General features: G+C 39.3%; 1 protein-coding gene across 1 annotated transcript; it reads right to left on the bottom strand.

Annotated features, from left to right (window-relative positions):
* Positions 1–9,414: 9,414 nt before the first annotated feature.
* LOC119407692 (phosphatidylinositol 3-kinase regulatory subunit beta) lies at positions 9,415–19,907 on the bottom strand. Its single transcript, XM_037674511.1, has 11 exons — positions 19,805–19,907; positions 15,874–16,017; positions 15,295–15,400; positions 14,732–14,830; positions 13,181–13,361; positions 12,841–12,963; positions 12,559–12,701; positions 12,291–12,467; positions 10,319–10,390; positions 9,958–10,119; positions 9,415–9,883 (listed from the first exon to the last, which is right to left on the bottom strand). The coding sequence occupies exons 1-11, from the start codon at positions 19,905–19,907 to the stop codon at positions 9,694–9,696; spliced, it is 1,500 nt and encodes a 499-aa protein (XP_037530439.1). The 3' UTR covers positions 9,415–9,693.
* Positions 19,908–20,621: the final 714 nt, after the last annotated feature.

Below are 20,621 nucleotides of genomic sequence, written 5' to 3'. Positions count from 1 at the left end.
TCTGTTTTTCAGCTACTTTTCAGCATTTTTTTGTTGCTAAATTCAGCTTTTTTAGCTAATTTCCCAATTTTTGTGCTCATTTTCGCTTATTTTAAACCTATTTCAGCAAGTTTTCTTTTTCATTTACCCTTTATTTATACAGGTAGAGTCTCATTGAGCCACGAGAACTCATTTTCAAGAGAGACCTGTTTAGGGAGCAGATGGTGGGGGTTAAGGGCCTTGCTCAGGGGCCCAGGGTGGGGCGAATGAGGGTGGAGGCAGGTGTTGGTGTTCCACCTTTTCCACGCACATTTTATTGTTGACGGTACCGGGAGTTGAACCTGCGACTTTCCGATCACAGGCCCATCTTCTAACCTCTGCGCCACCACTCCCCCTGCTCTTTCTCATTTCTTCAGCTAATTTAGGCTTGTTCTTCCATTTCAGCTACATTTCAGCCTGTTGTTTAGCTAATTTCAGTTGTTTTTCAGCAAGTTCTTCAGCAATAAGCATTCACACTGAATTTTCACAGGAAATGCAATTTCTCTAGTTCAGTTCTGTGACTGCAGTTTACTTTGGTAAATTAAAAACTGTGAGATGCACAGAGGTTGGGAGTCCTGACATTTTTATTTACAGTAAATGTTAAGGCATTTATTCTCCATGATGTTTGCTTCATTACTCCTCGTTTGTGGCTTTAGATCAGATGCTAAGTACAAAAAAATAAAAAAGCTTTTGAGTTATTCAGGGTATAAAATGAGACAAACCACTGGATTATTTTAATTTTATTTGGGATCTCAAGGTGCATACTTCAACAACAACTTTCAGAAACACCAAAAATAGTTTTAAAACCACTTTTTCATCTGATATAACTCCTTTAAAGAAACAAGCTACTTTAGTTTCAACACACTGAAGGTTTTTGCATATTTAACACTGAAAGTAAACATTTACAGTAACAGATTTTTTTTTTAAATTGGTGATGAACAGCTAGTTAGATCAAACAGAAAACACATTTAAACACAATGAAGAAAAAGAAAACACAAAGTTACAGAAACATCATTTCAACACTTTATCTTTGATTGTGATGCAGAGACCAGAAGAGGTATTTATTGATAAGCACAACTCATAAAGCCCGTCTCCTTCGAAAAGGGTAATGACCTTCTCATCTAACTCAAATCAACTTTATAAGATTTAATTATAGCAAAGCTGACCAAAAAAATAAAATAAAATAAAAAAAACCTCAGTAACTGATCCAAATAAGATACAAATAAATAAAGTGCAAGAAACCAGCATGTTATAGCATGGAAGACAGTTTAGGGTGAAAGTCAAACTATTAAATAGCTCCAGTTCTGTAAACCTACAAAGACCTGCTGAATAACGTATATTTCGGACTATAAGTTGCACTTAAAACCTTTTAAATTTCTCAAAAATCGACAGTGGGCCTTATAATCAGGTGCGCCTTGTGTATTAATTCTGGTTGTGCTCACCGACCTCGAACTGAGTTCATGTCGTTATTGTGAATGAGCTGAATGAAGTTTGACTTATCCGTTTTGTTTCACTTAATGCACCTTTATGTATGAAAACAGACCTGCTCATTGATATTGCACCTTATTGGGGGGGCCGAGATGGTGTAGGGGCAGGACAGCTGACTCGGGACCCGAAGGTCCTGGGCTCGATCTCTGGTCATTGCACATCTCGTGGTGTCCTTGAGCAAGACACCCAACCCCGGATTGCTCTCCGGGCGCCTGCATAGCCGCCCACTGCTCCACCTGGGTGTATCCCAGTTGCGATGGGTTAAATGCAGAGAACCAATTTTCGTCTTTGTAAGGGAACATACAATGATGACAACGCATAGCACTTTATTTATTATTATTTACTATATTATATATATATTATATACTCTACAACCATCACTGCCGCCATCAAACACAATAAAGATTAAATACATGCTGAACTTTGCTAAAACACACACTCTGCCACACACTCAACATCCAACAATAAAATGTGTTGTAAAACGTCTGTCCTTATCAATGTTCCAATACATACTGAACATTATTATTGATATTGTTTATCTTGTTTCTTTATATATTGTTTTTAACATTAGGAACTTTTTGTGTGAATCTTTTTATCGGTTGCTGCTGAATTTCCCATCCATGGGGCTGTTTCTATTCTATTATTATAATGTAGTGCGCCTTATAGTCAGAAAAATACGGTAACTTTCCTCCTTCCTCTCCAGCATCACACTCCACCCAAACCTTCAGTTTTCTCGTGCATGACCAAAATAACAATCTGTAGCTGCAGTTTAAACCCTGAACCTTTCACCACTTCCCTCACCTTCAGTCCTACACGCAGACTCATGTTCGTGCTGATGTTCGGAGTAATGTTTTTATGCTATTAATGCTTAGCAGGGTTCGGAAATATATGGGATTAATGTTGATATAAAAAAGAAGCCAGTTTTGTTTTTTAACATGTTACAAAAACGTTTTAAACTCCTCCTCCGTGGCTTTCACCCTTCTCAGTCCTTCTCTTCCTAAACCCTGTAAAGTCCATGTGGTGATAAAATAAGTTGCATGAATCTACCGGAAGATGCATTTTTGTTGTGGTCTCTACAAAACTGTGCGGCTGCGTTTTGAAAATCACTACATATTTTTGAGTGCACGGCTTTAAAAAATGGCCGTGCTGTTTTGTTGTCCACCTCCGTACTTGTCGTGGTCTGTGTTTTTCTGTTTATTTAGTTCCTTGAGTTTATCTTTTAGTTTTATTTATTTCCTCCGTGGTTTGTTTTTTCCCTTTGAGTTCTGTTGTGATCTCCTGTTCAGTTTAGGTCTTTATTCTTTGTATTTTATTGTAGTCCAGAGGACCAGACTTAACTTTTTTAGATTATTCTACTTGGATTATTGAGCATGCATCAGGATGTTTTATTCTAGTAATCTGCTTTAAGTCTTGTTCTGTTTCCCAGTGTTTTTGGTGCCATTTCTTATTTACCCTCAGTCTGTGTTTTTCTACCTAGTCTGCCACCCTCACCTGTCCCCTATCTGTAATCGCCTAGGTGTTTGTTGTTTTGGTTTAATTAGCGTCTCTTGGCTTGTTTGCTCCTCTGTTAGCTTTTCAGTTCAGCATTTCGTCACAGTGCTCCGTGTTCTTTACTTTTAGTTGGTAGAAATTTTGGCTGCCTTGTCATAACCTTGTTTAGTAAAGTATTTTTTTGTTCCATATTTAAGCTCTATATATATTTATTTGGGTCCAGTCCTGACAGGACTCACCTCAGCTGCCGCCCCTACATTTATAATTTAAACGGCCGATAGACACATTTGGACTCGCGGTTTTCAGACCTACACATTTAACTCGCATGTTTTCTGTCAGGAGAGCTCCTTTTTAAACGAGTCAAAGTACAGCTTTAGTGCTCGTGAGACAGGTTAAGGGCCACAGCAAAGTGTGAGCGGAGATGAGACGGGTCTGTTTTGCGTAAAACATAATTCTATTAAAAATAAATTCATAAAGTATATTGTTCCGCTCGCAACTACGCTTTTGCATCATGTTTTATGGAAATCACAACACATGCCATCATTCTCTACCAATCCCCTCTTCTGAACTTTATTATGGAGACAACCAGCCACAGTTACTCCTGTGTATCATTTCTGCTTCAAACTCCAGCGAGGGTGACTTTTTTTTATTCTTCCATGCCATAAATCCATGAAATCTAGCACAAAACTTTTAAATCACTCGAGAGAACGCTTTAAAGTCTTCTGAGGATCCCATTTTGACGCCCAGATCAAAGTAAAAATACACATTTAACAGGTCAACGCTTTATTTGAACATATTTTCGTTGTTTATTATGCAACCGCAGCTCCATAAAGTATTTTTTTAAAGAAATCATTAGAGAAGAAGGTCGTGAGCCACTGAGACAAAAATAAATAAATAAATAAAATCACACTGTTGCGTTTAAGAAGCAACTGATACTAAATATTCTCCTTCAACAAACATGTTTTCAATATATTTTTTAAATCTTTGCACAGTGGTAAATTATTAAAGTGACGAAAAAGCAACCATGACACGGAAAAAACGACCAAAAAGTGCACAAACCACAGAACTTTGTGTCAATACTCCAGTGGTCAACTCAACGAAGATGCCACTCACTAAAAACGTTTGAACTGATGCTACTACACAATAATCTCATGTGCAACCTGTCTATATGTACAACATGTCCACCAGCCTTTAGTACCAGGACCAGTGTACACGAGGAAAGTCAAAGTACCACTTGATACTTCTGTGCAAATGCTATGCTTTAAATTTAAACCCCAGAGTGGAGGCAATGCCTGTTTTTGTTCACATACAACCCGTTTTAATTAAGATATACAGAACGTTCATATTCAAGTCCTTCTTTTTTAAACACATATATTGTTTTTGTTACAGACAATTCAATATTTAGTGGGTCAGAAGTACAAAATAAAAGAGATGATGAGGAGGGTAAGGGGGTGTGTGCTTTCATTTTGCTTCCAGCTCAGATACAAGTTATATTTCCACTCCTTTCTGGTATTTGTGCCACACTCTGTCTGCAACCTGTGCATTTGATTTCACTTTTTAATCCTGTGCAGCACAGCACTGTGCGGTGGAGGGATCCGACAGGAACGCAACCATCAAGGAACATTTGCCGAGTTAGAGCCGGACTTGTACTGTGGTTTAGGAAAAACTACAGAAAACGACACCAAGCACGAGTCACAGAAATAAAGTGAGGGTGAATAAAAGGAAAACGGACATTTTTACAAAACACCAAAAAAAGGAAACGTATGTGTGTGTAGCTGGTGGTGCAGTTGTAGTAACAAAACTAATATCTAAACAGTACCCAGCCTAGAAATACTTATAACTAGAAAAGCTTTTACACAACAGCATGCAACTTTTACAACTCTTCACAGCAAATAAAGCTGGAATCTGCCCAACTCACTTCATGGCAGGTAACAGTCAAAAAAAAAACCCGAACAACATCAAGTGAAAGTACGCAAAGACAATCAGCACATATTTAAACGTGAGGAGAGAAGTGCATCAAGATGTACTCGGACAACGATTTCTAATCAAACCATCTAACTAAGCATATATGCTAAATAATTAATTAATGCTTGACAAATTAATTGATTTGTAACGGGTTTTTTTGGACTATAAGGTGCACTTAAAATGCTTTTATTTTTTTTAATCAAGAGTGAGCCTTATAATCCTGTGCGCCCTTATGGTCCAAAAAATACGGTAATGATGTATTTTTTTCAGTTTTTAATGAAGTTAAGGTTGAATAATTCGCACGTTGTCTCCACACACAAACCGCACAATCAAAAGTCCCTGGGTCACAAACCTGTTCCCCACCCAGAGCTGGATTCACCCGGACAGGTCGGAAATGTAAACATTTTTTTTATTATTATTGTTCTTTAAAGTAAAAGTTTTAAAGAAAATGTTAACTACATTGACACAGTGTTCCATCAACCTTTGTGTTTACCTCACACTGAGGTAGTCGTCATTTTTAAAGCTCTTCGACGTTTCAGGGATGTCACGCTGATTTACCAGGATTTTAAATTAAACTCAATTAAAAAGCTCAAACAAAAACCTAACACGAATGCAGCCTTTCTCAAAATTCTGTGTAAAATGCTGCCACCGATGCAGCGGCTCTAAACATTTTACAAACCACGCACGAATCTGAAGATGTGATTGAACTAAAGCGTATTAAACAACGTAAGTCCAGTTGTTTGTTGTAGTCGAGCTGCGCTCGCGTCACTTCTCCCTCTGAACAAAATGTTTGTCGCTAATAATTCACCAAGCCTTCGTGCAGATGTGAAGCTTTTGGCTGTTTAACGTGTTCACATTGTTTTTATTTAACCCTCCTGCTGCCCTTGGGTTAAAACGATCCACGTGGCCCGAGTCTTAAAACTGTGGCATCAGTGACGGACGATTGGTGTTGGAAATGTAAAAAAAAAAAAGAGTTGGGGACATATTTACACTGTTTTGGGGAATGTTCTTTGGTTACATTTTTTTTTAATTAAGTTTTTTGGAGGTTTGAGTGCCTGGTTTGGCTCAGAAGTCCCTTGGACCCCACAACTGTGTTTACTGGGAGACAGATCTCAAATGCCGGACATCTTCAAAGGCGTCCTTTCAGTTGTGGTTGGTCTTGTGACAACATCCAGGATCATCTTAACACACTGGAAGACCACAAAGCACCCAGAGTTCAATGATTGGATTGAATCAACGGCGGACGCAGCCTTTGGGGTTCCATTTGTAAAGTTACAAGGTCAAAAATTAACAGCAATATTTTGGTTTATTTAGCTTTTCATAAGAATTTTTTTTTTTTAAGTCATGTTTTCACCATGTCATTCATACATTTATAAATGTCCTAGTTCCAAACTAAATATTTAATTTACAAGCTAAATATTTAATTCCTAAACTAACTATTTATTTTTGCTAATTAACTATTTATTTATTTATTTTCCAAGCTAAAGATTTACTTTGCAAAATATTTAATCTAGTTTGAATCTAAATATTTAACTTGCAAGTTAAATATTTAGGTCCAAGCTAAATATATAGTTAGCAAATGAAATATTTTGCAAATTCAATGTTTAGCTTGTAAAATCAATATTTAGGTCCTAGTTAAATATTTAATTAGCAATAAATATTTAGTTTCAGAATTAAATGTTAAACTTAGAAATGAAATGCTTAGTTTGAAAATAAATATTTAGCTTGGAAACTAAATATTTATTTTACACCTAAATAGTTTAATAAATAATATTTAACTTTCAAGTTAATTAGTTTGTAAACTAAATATTTAGCTTGTAAATTAAATGTTTAGTTTGGAACATTTATAAATGTATGAATAACGTGGTGAATATATGACATTGAAAAAAACTTTCTTTTTCTTATGAAAGGTTAAATAAACCAAAATATTGCTGTTAATTTTTGACTGTGTAACTTTACAAACGGCACCGGAGCAGAGACACGGATTGGGACAGTTTTTGGGACTCGCTAAAAAGTGTGACAAGACGTTTGTATGATCTAAAATGTTACTGCTTTGACTTTTTCTTTCTTTTTTGTTTTATTTGTTTGATTCTCGATTTTCTGGATTTTTGAATCATCCAAACTAATTACAGACATGCTTTTTTTTAATTATCACTAACCTGTAATGTATTATTACATTGGGAGTGGGAAATAAAGAGGGGGTATGGGGGGGAACCAGATTTATGTTCTTTATTTAAATTTTTTATGTTTGTTATTTTGTGTTGTATTTCGTTAAAAAATCCCATGTTCTGAAAAATCAATGAAAAACTTTAATTACAAAAAACCTGTGGCCTCATGGGTCATTTTGACCCCAGGGCAGCAGGAGGGTGAAGTCCCTTTGCAGCAGTTATTATTATTGATCAAAAACAGACGCGTCCTCATGCAGCATGTTTTCATCTGGACACGATTTCTTCCACTCGCGTTCAGTGAAACCAATCCAGGACGGTTTGTCTGGTTCTGAGGTTGGTGCTACGATGCTGGAATAGTTCTTTTTTTAAAAAAAGAATAACTCCAGGTTCAAACTGTGACTTTTGCCGTTTTATTCCATCTTGGTTATGAATCTTAAACTAACCTACAGATTTAAAGCGCCGCCTCTCGACTAATCTGTTCTCTTCGAAAAAACAAACATTGAACGGTAAGAGTTCATCTTTTAAAGAAAAACCCAGGAGTCGTCGTTATCGTGTTGCATCTTGGGAGTTTGAAGTGAACGCGGCTTTATTCTGAAAACCAAATGAATAAACGCAGTGTATTTTGGTACTATCAGTTTCTGTGACATCCCTTTTCTGTAATGTTTAATTTTAAATGCTAGCTCTGTTTCTGGATGTTTTGACTCTATTGGATATAATATCACAATTTAGTCGTCAAATAAAGGCTATTAAAATAATCCCCTTTGGATTTGTCATCTCAAGTGCGATGTGAATCCATTGTGGCCTAATCTTTTACACAAAACTCCTTCATGGAATAATTCAAAGTTAATGCTCTCGATTAGGGAATACTGTGATGTTGAAATCAAGTGTCAAACTAGACACGACCTGATAAGTCTATATAATTATTTAATCTGTAAGAGATTATACAGCTGCAATAAAACTCCTAAAGGCACCTTTCAACAATTTTCTACAGAACTAGAAACAAACGTCATAATCAAGAGATCTGACGATTCCTTCAACATTATTATTCAGAAATAAAATAAAGACGGTAAATTAAATTATTAATCTACCTCGTGTTAATTCAAAGTGGTTCCCAACCCTGGTCCTTGAGGAACACCGTCCTGCATGCTTTAGGTGTTTCTCTGCTCCAACACACCTGATTTGAATAAATGGGTGATTAACAGGCTTCTGCAGAACTTGAGGAAGTAATTAAATCACTGAATCATCAGGTGTGTAGGAGGAGGGAAACAACAAAAACATGCAGGATGGTGTTCCTCAAGGAGCAGGGTTGGGAACCACTGGTTTACACATATTTGCCAGGTTTTTTTTTTTCCCCTAACTGAAAAGCCCTAAAAAAGAATAATTAAAAGAGAAAAGATAATAAAGCAAAATGTTTTGTCAACCAAGAACAGGACTCAAAATGGACTCGTCTGATCCAGTGTTTCCACATTGTTTAGTTTGGGATAAAGTGCTTGAGTGTGTCCTCAGTCCCTGCAGTACCCATAATGCACCTGCAGTGCAGAGTCCCTTCCTGAGCTTAATTTCACTAGAAGCACCTTTAACACAGCTACCGCCCTGATTATACATGGGATTAACTCCGGGGGGAAATAACTCTGTTACGAAAGTTTAAGAATAATGAACACGTGTGTCTTCTTTGAGCAAATAGTTTGAACATTGTGCATCTGCTGTTTGAAAATACTTTAAATTTTTTTGTGCTGTCACTCAGGATAAAAGAAACGTGTAGTCCAGTGAACTAGACCTTTCAGTATTACTCAGCCACATTCTTTTTTAAATGTGCTTAAACTTTGTGCTTTGACTGTTCTTCAGATGGAAGCTTTTTAATAGATGAGTATAATTAAAGCTGGATATTAATATCCTTTGTTGTATTCGTTGTTGCAGTGAACCACTTCACTGTTTTGCCTAGAATTAAATAGGATTGGTCACTTTTCAGTTGTGTGGTGATGACAGATTTTCATCAGTATTTCTGTCTGCAGCCAAATTAGATTCACTGTTGAATATTGTGACCGCTTTATGTCAAAGAGAAGTTTTTTTTTTTAAAAACAACTAGAATTGGGATTGCTTCACACTGCAGATAGTTGTTAGAACAGCAGTAAATTGAAGCCATAGTAGCTGTCATAATTCACAATTTTTCAATGGTTTTAAATTATTATACATAAACATATACACATGCATAACATACTAATCAACAGCATTGGAACAGTTGATTAGTCTGACAGCTGTTATGACTTTAAACATGATCTTCCTCTGTGTATTTTAGTGAAAAGCTTTTATTTAGAGCCAAATTTGCAACTATCGTGTTTTTGAGCAAATCAGCGTCAAAGCTCTTCTGAAAAATTGGTCCAGTCTGATTATTAACCTCGACTGATGGCTCAACCATATCGTTATTTGTGGAAATAGAGACGGAAACCCGTGTGCTCGAATATTATCGGTGTTTTGTTTCAGCAGTGCCACCGTGCCCACTGGGGTGTGTCGTCTGTGCTCATACTGTGAAACTTTGGGAATCAGGGTGGTGTGCTGGTGTGTCTCAGCTGGACGGCGGGCTGAGAGCGGGCCAGGCCAGGGTTACATTCAGCTGCTGGTTGTGTTGGATCAGCGACGTGTGGCGGTAGTGGAGGACGAGCTCCCTGAGCGACGAGTACAAGTTGTAGGGCTCAGCGAAGCCGTATCCTGTGGACGTCCTGTAGATCACACAGTGTTTCACGTCCCCGTCCACCCTGCGGGAAGACAAACGGGACATTTATCTTATTTGTTTAAATGAAATTGAGTAAGTTGTTGTAAGGGCACTCACACAACGGAGCAGGCAAAGGAGCCTCTCTGAGTTTGACTGTCTCTGATTAGGAATGTCCCGTCCCTCCTTCCTTTCAGCAGCTCCTCCGCCTCTTTGCGTCTCATACCACCAACATACCAGGTCCTCTCCTCTTGGCGGATATCATCTTCTAGCGTGTATGGGCTTACATACAAACAGATTAATTTAGCCGAAGTAAAACTATGTAATGCACACACTCTTGAATTCATAATCGTTCTTTATTTGATGCTAGAATGAAGGGAAGCTATGTCACACATTTAAAGAGTAAAGCAGAGGAAGAAGTGTCTTTAAAGCTGATTTGTCTGTCAGTTTAGTTATAGGACAATAAAAAAAAGATACTTACTCTTCTTCATCATCCTTTATGCCTAGCCAGCTGTTTATTTGGCTCTGCCGTGTACCTTGCTGGCTCAGCCACCTGAAACATGAAGAAGTCACCTTTAAACATGTGACCTCTGTAAACATGTGACCTCTGTACCTCTGCTGTGTTTAACTTGTTCTTGTGGGTTAACAAACAAAAAAGCAAAGACTGATTTGTGTTCCAACCATGGATTTTCCACTTCATCTGAATGTGCACAGGGACTTTTTGCCCTTTGCAACATTCAAGATTTGTATTTGTTTCAGCTTTAACGCACTTTTAGTTTAGTTTGCATCTGTGCTGTACGCATCAACAAATAGTGAAAATTAAATTATTTGGATCGGATCAAGGCAGATTTTGTCAAGGGAATTTAGGTAAAGGTTATGGATGTTTATCAGTAATTACTGTGTTTTTCGTGGTATAAGTTGCACCTTTTTGCATAAATTTGCAAGTCCTGTGACTTATACACCCAAATGACTAATATACGTCGTCTCCCCCCCCCCCCCCCCCCCCCAAAAAAAAAAAAAAAAAATTATAACCCAGTTTTTGACTGATTTGATGATTTCATTCATTCTGACATGGAAAATATTGAACACTACCATTTTCAGCCACTAGAGGGCGCTTGAGTAATATGGCAAGCCAAGTGTCTAATTAATAGGTAAAAGTGGCTATTAATGAGGGGCAGCACGGTGGCGCAACTGGTAGAGCTGCTGCCTCTCAGCGAGCAGGTCCTTGGTTCAAACCCCGGTCCAGGGGCCTTCTGGGTGGAGTTTGCATGTTCTCTCCGTGCATGCGTGGGTTTTCTCCGGGTACTCCGGTTTCCTCCCACAGACCAAAAACATGCATGTTAGGCTGATTGGTAACTCTAAATTGTCCCTAGGTGTGAGTGAGAGAGTGAATGGTTGTTTGTCTCGTTTGTCTCTATGTGGCCCTGTGATGGACTTGCGACCCATCCAGGGTGTACCCCGCCCCTCACACAGTGATTGCTGGACATGGGCACCAGCGACCCCCGTGACCCAAAATGGAATAAACGGGTAAAGATAATGGATGGATGGATGGGCTATTAATGAGACACTTGGCTTGCCATATAAAACCACCTTTAGCTCGCTCCGGAACTTCTGGAGCAAACGTCAAATCAGCTGCATTTCGCCTGGGCGACGTGGCAAAGTGCAGCTGATTTGACCATTAAAGTGCATTTATTAAGGAAAAGTTCAACTGAGACACACCTTTGCTATAATGTTGATCAAACAAATAATTGTGTTTAGGTGTTAATCTTGTTAAATTCTTGTTAAAGTCCTCCCGTGCTCACTCCCGTGGCCGCCAATCGACTTTTGACACACAGGCCCACGTTTCCAGGTAGTGATGCATAATAGATGCAACTTATACGGCGAAGTGACATATTTGTTTATTCCACTTTATTAGAGACATTTGGACGGATGTGACTTATACGACAGTGCGACATGTACGGTGGAAAGTACGGTAATTAATGCGTGTGCGTTAGAGAGTTGTTTTGTCTCCTGAGAGGAGCCTGCAGGCGCACCTGATAACTCCAAGGCCTTCGCCGAGTCTGTAAGCTGGAAAGCCGAGGTCGTCTCGACCTCGTTTGTTAAGCGTGTATTAAAGATTTTCCCGCCTCTCTGTCCGGCGCAGATTCTCACCGATGAGGCTAAAAGCATGTAACTTTTGTACATGTGTGAAGGCTTCCTCGTGAACGTCTGCCCTTGCAAGTAAAGGCCAGTTTAAAAATCTTCTCGTGTCCTCAGAGTGGCTTGAGTAAACAGATGTTGAAAGGACAATTATTTTATCCAACAGATTTAACTTGGCATCGCGATAATTTTTTTTACATAAAATACCATTTTCCCAGTCTACTCACAAACAGGTCAGCATGTATTTGTGTCTAAATTTGAAATGATTTTCTCGTTGGAGTTTCTTCTGTTACAGCGTGGAGCGCTAAACTTACAGAAGGTATTGATCTCTGATCTTCCTGAGCTGCACGACGTCCGTCTTCAGGCTGCTTATTTTCTTGTCCACCTCCATGTGAGCCACTGCCTTCGTCCTCAGCTCTTCCTCCAACGCCTTCTTGCTGTTGTGGATCTCTTCCACTGTTGATTGTAATTCGCCTGAGTTGCTTTGAATCCTGCAGGTGAAGCAGCAGCTTCGGTGAATTTTGGCTCTGATGGGCGTGTAAGCATATCGAAACATGAAGCTGTTAGTGTTTAGGATCATACTTGTCTGTCTTTGTGCTGCTGTCCAACGTGAGGAACATGTCGATGTATTCCTTGCTGTAGCGCTCTTGGGTTTCACACTCCTCTTCGAAGATCCGAATGATTTCACTGAAAGCTTCAATGGCGGTCCGCTTGCTCTGGAGTTCCTGTAACGGTGAAATAAAATCTTAACATTTAAGTCCTTTAAAGCTAAAGCAGTGTTGGGGATTAGTAGTCACCTAAAACCAATATAGGTTAAACATTTTGTAGGGACATGTTGGTAAAAATGAGTAATACAAGTTGTACCTGGGAGGTTTGGTTCAGCTCCTCAAACAGGCGGTCATACTCTTGGCTCTTTTCTTTATATTGATCATGAAATATTTTCAGTTGTTCTCCAACTGCACAAATGTCGACCTCCATTGCAACTTGCTGCGACAGAAAAAAAACAATAATTTGAAAATGATACAAGACCCATTAAATATGAGCATTGAACTTAATTTTTATCTCAGTAAATTGTTCTGCTATAGATCAGCTCTAAAGTACAAATACAAATAAAACAGTAAAGGTTGCCATGTAGTGAAAATCCCAGCGAAATTCATCAACTTTATGATCTGTGATAAATGGCACACAGTCATTATGAACCCACCTGCTGGTATCTGGACACTGGGTAGAGTAAGCGTGCGTCCAGTTTGGAGTTGTACTGGGCTAGTGACTTCTTTTGGTAATACTGGATCAGGTCCACCACCGAGGGGAAGGTTAGTGGCTCTGAAAATCCACACTTCCCCCCATGATGGAAGACTTTTATCAGTCTGTTGTACCCATCTTTTCTGCAGAAATCAAACAAAAAGTTTTCTTGATTATTAATGTGATGTTTAGACTGGTGCTAATAGAAGTTCAAGTTGTTTTGATGGTTGTTGGCTCCCATTTCAGTCTATTTGAAAACTTCTCTTCCAGACCAAACAGTTTTAACTCCAACGTTCATGCTCAATAATCCAGGTATAAAATCCAACTATGTTCAGTTAGGTCATCTGGACGGTTTCTTTTTTAGCCGAGACGTTTTGTCCTTCATCCAAAGGACTTCTTCAAATCTGAGGAGACGCCAAACAAACTGATTCCCACAAACATCATACTCGATAGTGGGGAAAAAACCCAGTTTGCTGGTGCTAAGACGGCCTCCGGGGCCCGCCCTCTCCCCCGTCAACTCCGCTGAGACAGTCATGCCAAATTGGTTCAAAACACCAAAGTTCATGCTCAATAATCCAGGTCAAACTCTAACAATGTTCAGTCAGGTCATCTGGACAGTTTCTGTTTTAGCTGATTCGTCCTTCATCCAAACGACTTCTTCAGACTGAGAAAGAAATCTAAGAATCCATCCAGATGACCTGATGGAACATTGTTAGATTTTTATACCTGGATTATTGAGCGTTTGGTGTTTGAACCCTTTTGGCACGACTGTCTCAGAGGAGTAGACGGGGGAGAGGGCGGGCCCCGGAGACAATCTTAGCACCAGCAAACTGTTTTTATTCCCACTATGTTTGTGGGAATCAGTTTGTTTGGTGTCTCCTCAGAGTTGAAGAAGTCCTTTGGATGAAGGATGAAACATCTCAGCAAAAAAGAAACCATCCAGATGAGCTGAATGAACATGGTTGAGTTTTAACTCTCCTTGCCCGGCATGCAGCGAATTGTCTCAAGACAGAAAACTGGAAGAATATCGGCTTGAAAAGGAGATTAAAAAACAGCTGAGGGTGACAATTTTACATATAAAGCAACATCCAGATTGGGTTAAAACTAATTTAGGTCAATGTTGTGCAATCCGTCTATATTGGAACGTGTCTATAGACAAATGTGTGTTAGATGAGTGGGGGGAGAAAACACGAGTGGAACACATCTTTAGTCGATGGAGTCATGTTGCCGTCTGCTGGAGTCGGTGCCAGGCCCTAATCAACAGTGTCATCATCTGAAACCCAGACGGTCCAGATTCTGTTAAATGTCTGGAGTTACGCTTCAAAGAAAAGCCTCATTCGAAACGTGAGTTTAAAATTTGATTTGGAGTAAACGATGTATTTCATTGTTAGTAACTCAAATTCTAAACATAATGTACAGTTATTTTTAATCCCTTAACTATTAGGGTGTAATATTTATACGGCAGCGTACAGTTTTATGTAACGAACGCATGAAATCAGTGCAGCGTATGTACCGTAGCGTCAGAGTATATTCCCCTTTAATCCTACTGGAAGCATCTCGGACCAAAAAGGTGCCATCAGGAGTGTTTCTCATGAGCTCATTCACTTCATCTCTAGACCAAAAAAGAAGAAAGTTAGGATTTGTTGAGATTAGTTCAAACTACAAAAAATAAGATGCTTCAAAAGTGCACATGTAGGAATTGCACTGTCTTGATATAATGGACACTCAGCACGCATTAACGCCTCACTTTTAAAATCAACAGGAATATTTTTATATAATGTTGCATTAAAGCAGATGATGATAACCACAGTGGCCATGTTGGGTTGACTTTTGTCTAGTGATGCTCAGCTGGAGGGGAAAGGAAGTAAAAACTTAAATAAGACTGCAGTGGAGTTGGAAATAAATATTTACTCCTACAATATTTTTGTCTTATTACAATCAAATTTCTGTTTTTTCCATTTCTTGACAGTCATTTAGGATAGATTTGTTTTCTTTAAAAATCCAAGAAAAGTCGATTAAATTCAAATACGTTAGTCTGAAATGGTTGCATATGGCAGGAATAAATGGTTGCAATACCTGGAGATGTTGCCCCAGTACCACTCTGCTTCAGACAACTGGCTTTCGTCAGCGCTGCTGCCAGCGGCGCCCGTAGCTTTGGTTATATTGCTCTCAAGTTGAATATCTGATCACAAAATCAATCAAAAGTTGTTGTTTTTTTTAAATCACAATAACGACAGGAAGAGCAACTTGAAAAATGGAAATTGTTTAAAAAAAAATCTAATTTTCTTTCAAATGTCATGATTTATTTCTTCTTTTTGTTATTTTTTTGCTTCCTTTCATATTTAAATCAGGTCAGTTATGAAAGAAACCTTCAGTAAACGTCAGTCTTTTAACTGCTTTTCACGTTTTATACTTTTCATAGCTATATATATATATATATATATATATATATATATATATATATATATATATATATATATATATGTGTGTGTGTGTGTATTTATAGCTACTATCTTTTGTCAACATTGTTCAATTAACCAAAACAGAACATTTGTAAATTGTACAACTTTTTAAATTGTAGACAAAGAACAACATTTATTTTGGGACAAAACTGATGTGAAAAATTGCCACTAGCGAGGAAATGCTGATGAGTACCTCCAGCTTTGTTGATGGTTTTCAGGGCAGGATGCAAATCCTCTTGATCACCATTGGAGCAGATCTCCTTTGGACCCGGTGTCTGTGTGAGAGACTGCATCTCGGTGTCGTTTTGGCCTTTCTCTGTTTCTACGGGCTCTGAAACTTCAACCGCACGACAGTCCAATGTTAGAAACGAAAAAGTCAAAGAACAGTCTGAATGTGGCCGTCTGCAAACACTGCAGCTTCCCCCGACAAAACCGGAGGAGCTATAGTTGAGTTGCTTAGCCTTGCAGCTTGCAGGAGGATCTGTCCAGACTGGAGCGCTGACAGGTGACACTGTCTGACTGCCGAAAATACCAGAACTGGCACTCCTCAAAGCTCAGGCACTCGCAGCCAGAATCGCTCCCGCTTGACCTCGCCTTGCCTCGCCTAACAAACAGCTGTCTACAGCGAGATGCAGATGAGCTCATGTGCTCCTGTTGGTGTGCATCGCACCTGTCTGGGTTAGTGATGCAGGAAAAGGTGAGCACCTGTAGGCCGTTTCTTTGAATGCTCGTGTGCAACATGTAAACATGCACACGCGTGCTGCAGTGAGGCGTGCTGTCAGATGTAAGTCATCCCGTCAGCACTAGTGAAGGCACGCCTGGAGATGTTTGAAATTGCTGCTGCAGACGGAGCCGTGTGCCGGAGGAGTCCCACGTTAGGACTTAAAATGATGACCCCCCCGTGCCTTCGAACAGTGAGGCTCGTCAGAACTTGTCTGGTATTTAAAGCCAAATGGGATCATCATCTATTAAACCCTGAATGTTGCTGAAAACCTGTAAAGATCTGAACCTATATGAGTTTTTACTTGTTCCTTTGAGGGGTTTCCCCCATCCTTTAAGAGAATACATTTAAGGATCTTGATAGATAATTAAAAATGTCTGACACTTATATATTCATAATATTCCTAACGCTTTAAAAGCAATCTTTGACCAAAAAAATCAAACTTCTACAATCTGTGCCATCTTGGTTACTTGATGGAAGACGTCTACTCTCGAGGAAAGTGTTTTCCAGGAGGACCAAAGTTAGCTTGAGTCCCCCCCACCCCATCCCCACAACCCCCCAGATCCAAAGAACTGACACGACTTTATGTCAACTATACTCGTTTAGTTCGTTGGAACATCTGCTGAAGTAATTATTCACTGAATCTGCTTATCAGATCTAATGGTGGGTCAGCCACCATCAACTGACCTCAGGCGGTCCGGTTTGGTGTGTGTATGTGTATGTGTGTGTGTGTGTGTGTGTGTGTGTGTGTGTTGGGGGGAGGGGTTTGGTTTGATGTTCACAGAGCTGCATGCAGAAAAGCAGGACTTTCCCAAAGTTTTCATGATCCTTCCAATCAAGGTTCAGGTCTGCCCCATTTTTAATATAAACACATTTCTGCTTCAAGAACTAAAGATTTTAGCATCTAACCATGCTCCTATAGGAGGTGTGTGTGTGTGTGTGTGTGTGGGGGGGGGGGGGGGGTAGTTGGCATTCATCCACAGTTAAGATCCTGCTTGCTTAAAAACATCTGACTTTCTTCTAAGTTAATATGAATCTGGATCAGGTCTATAGACTCAGGACGTTTCTAAATAACATCAGGATCTTTCGTTCTCCAACTCATCTCTGACACAAACTGTATCAAGTGCTCCGGTCCCATGACAAAATAAATGCTGCCATCTGCTGATTCCTCACTGAGACACACACTGTCATTATTATTATTTATTTTTGCAAATAATTTTTGTATTATTCTAAGTTTTGAGCAGTATGTCACAAATCTTGTTCTGTTTATGTATTTATGAGCTATTTATTTTAGCATCTACACACTGAGCCCTCGTGTGTTGAATAATTTTAATCAGATTGGTTTACTTTATATTTTTGTGTACCTTGCTCTCTATAGCCATCCATCCATTATTTTTACCCGCTTCTTCCCTGTCAGATCATGGGGGGTGGAGGGGGGATGTTCATTGGCACCCTTGTCCATCACAGGGACACAGAGACAAACAACCATTCACTCGCACTCACACCTAGAAACAATGAGAGTCACCAGTCAATCTAACATGCATGATTTTGGTCTGTGGGAGGAAACCGGAGTACCCGTAGAAAACTCACACATGCACGGAGGGAACATGCAAACTCCACCCAGAATGGTCTCCCGGCTGGGATTTGATCAGACGACCTTCTCGCTGAGAGGCGACAGCTCTACCAACTGAGCCTGCTCTCAATAAATTTTTGACTTTTTGCTTCTGTATTGATCCTTAGGCAGAGGTGGTTCTCAATTTGGCTAAAATAAAAAATAAAAATAAAAAAACCTGAGGAAAAGACCAAACGCTCCATAGAGACCTTCTAGAAACCTGGTTTGTTAAAGAAAAAGTTCAGATCTCTTGAAGTGCCGTTCTCTGGAACGGTTCTGAACAATTAACTTTTTGTAAATAACTCTTTGAATGACCTTAATTTGAAAAAACGAGATGATTTTTGACCAAATTAATAAGATCACAATCAACTCACAAGTCTAAAACCAATATGGATTGCTTAATAAACCTTCACTTTGCCCTCAACTTTGCATTATAGACTTGTACACAAAATTCAATGGTTATTTACTGGTGCAAATAGCAGTGGCAGCTGGCTGTAGCAATTCCAGTACATTCATTGGTACTGCCAGCAGGAATATCAAAGTTTTTCTGTCTGAAAATACAGTAATGGTGGTATAAAGGTTTATAAATTAGGGTTTGGATGAAAATAGAATCATAATTTTTCCTTGTCCCCACTCAAACCAGCAATTAGGGCTGCACAGTGTATAAAAATGTTATCATGGCAATACCAGTGAGAGAAATAATATTAAAGACTGTTGGGACTGCAGTGAATCATAAACCGTTATACAAGTACTACTGAGTCCATCCAAAAGACGTTCCTTGGCCTTGAGGCCCACACCTGGTTTAGATGACAGTGATGACAGAAGACTAAAGGAGGTTCACCCTGGGCTGTGAACAGACAAACGTTCATGGGGGAATCTCCCAAATGTTTTCAGACTGTCTCACATCATTCACTCATAGTTAAGAGCTTGCTCGTGCAAGTCGCAGAGCTCCAGAGCTGTATTATAACTCCTGTATGGAAGCTGTCCGCTGATGGTAAACGTCTGAGACAAACGTCCAGATCTAGAAACCACAATGATAAATAATTATTAAAATCCAGTCTAAATCTGTCTGTCTTCATTCAGAGGTGAACTCCAGCTGATTAAATCGTAAACGTTAGGGATGCCTGCCAAGGGGCAAAACAAAGTGGGCGAAGGTGGACAACAAAATAATGTGCACAGCCAAGAATGCAAGCTGTGCGCACAAAATAGGCTGTGATTTTCAAAAAAAATGGCCACATTTAACTTGGCCACAAAGGCTAGTCAGTCACTTGATCACAAACACTCAAAGTTTAGTGAGACTGCAGCAGAAAGTTTGCAAATATTCTTGTAATTTTCACAGTTTTGAGTCAACAGTCGTCCAACAGTTAGTGAGTTACCACCTAAAGTCAGAAGTGAGGAGGACGTGGGTTTATTCCTATTGATATTGTCATGAACATATGAACTAATGTTGCATGTTGCAGGTTTTTCTAAAACTGTGGAGCCCTTACGAGCCATTGGCTTGCAAATCTGGTCAGAAATTAACTAATTCTCCAAACTGCGACTGTTCAAATATCTATCTAACACAGGTAAAATAATAACTGTACATAACGTATTTGACAGAACACCACTTCAAAAGAGCTGAATCATCTCTTTAAGTAAATAAAAATTAAACATTTCAGTAAGCTCAGCACCTTAAAGGAGTTTTTGGACTATTCAGTCTGCAAAATTATATTAAAAACACATCACATTTCATATTTTCAGTGATTTCTGTAAATGAATAAATAAAAGCTTAAAGCAGAATTGTGATCATACCTTGATATGCTGGTGGAGCAGGCCCCGCCTCCTGCTGTGATTGGTTAAGATGTGATGACATCATAGCAGGACAGGGCTGAGGATTATCCTCCGTGTGAGTCATGTTCTCATCCATGACCAAAGCCTCGTTACTGAGGTGGAGAGATGCTAGCACTGATACTGTGAAATCACTGCGGTGGAGCTCGTCCTCTGTCCGGGGCTGGAAACTGTCGGCTGCCATTTTCACAACACTGATTGAAAAGTCCAGCTGGTTTTATTGAGGGTGAAGCAGAATATTGGGCCACAGTGCAGTTGATCACATACTATCAGCTTATAGTTAACCTCATGGCTGAGGACAAACATGGAGAACGTGCCAAGATCATGGCTGCCCAGTGTTGTCGCTTTTAAACGTGGTTCCTGTGCATAACCACCGTTTAAAACGCATCGTATGATGAGTCGATGGCATCACCAATAAATCCTTTGTGCTCTCCTCTTCATGCAGTGTTTCGTTACGAATCGTCCGAAGGGATTCATACAAAGGAGGTAATAATCAGTACAATCACAGTTTGTCCAGGTGCTGTTTCTCTTTTAGATTTTGATGCTTGGTGAGCCGGAGGACATCGACGCACAACCGCCTGATTTCTTCTTTGGGGACACGTGAGAGGCCTTTTCTCCAGAAACTTAATTTAGAGAAGGAATCAAAGACACAGGTCAAAGGAACTCTTCAGCAAAGTACAAGATTTAAAGCCAGATACAACATATTTTCTGCAAACAGCATATATAGCGTAGAATGGTGGAGATTTTGTTTAATATGTTATTGCTGAGTGTGTGTGTGCTT

This window comes from Nematolebias whitei, chromosome 3 (genome assembly GCF_014905685.2).
Source record: "Nematolebias whitei isolate Nwh7 chromosome 3, NemWhi1, whole genome shotgun sequence".
Classification (NCBI taxonomy): domain Eukaryota; kingdom Metazoa; phylum Chordata; class Actinopteri; order Cyprinodontiformes; family Rivulidae; genus Nematolebias; species Nematolebias whitei.
This window is presented reverse-complemented; position numbering and strand designations above follow the sequence as displayed.

Bases quoted from the DNA above. Each gene is read 5' to 3' on its own strand.
- LOC119407692 (XM_037674511.1), bottom strand. From the start codon at position 19,907: ATGACTCACACGGAGGATAATCCTCAGCCCTGTCCTGCTATGATGTCA. The intron at 14,831-15,294 runs GTATTGCAACCA...TTTTTGGTCTAG, and splicing joins TACTGGGGCAACATCTCCAG to AGATGAAGTGAATGAGCTCA. The intron at 10,120-10,318 runs GTAAGTATCTTT...TTTGTATGTAAG, and splicing joins ATAAAGGATGATGAAGAAGA to CCCATACACGCTAGAAGATG.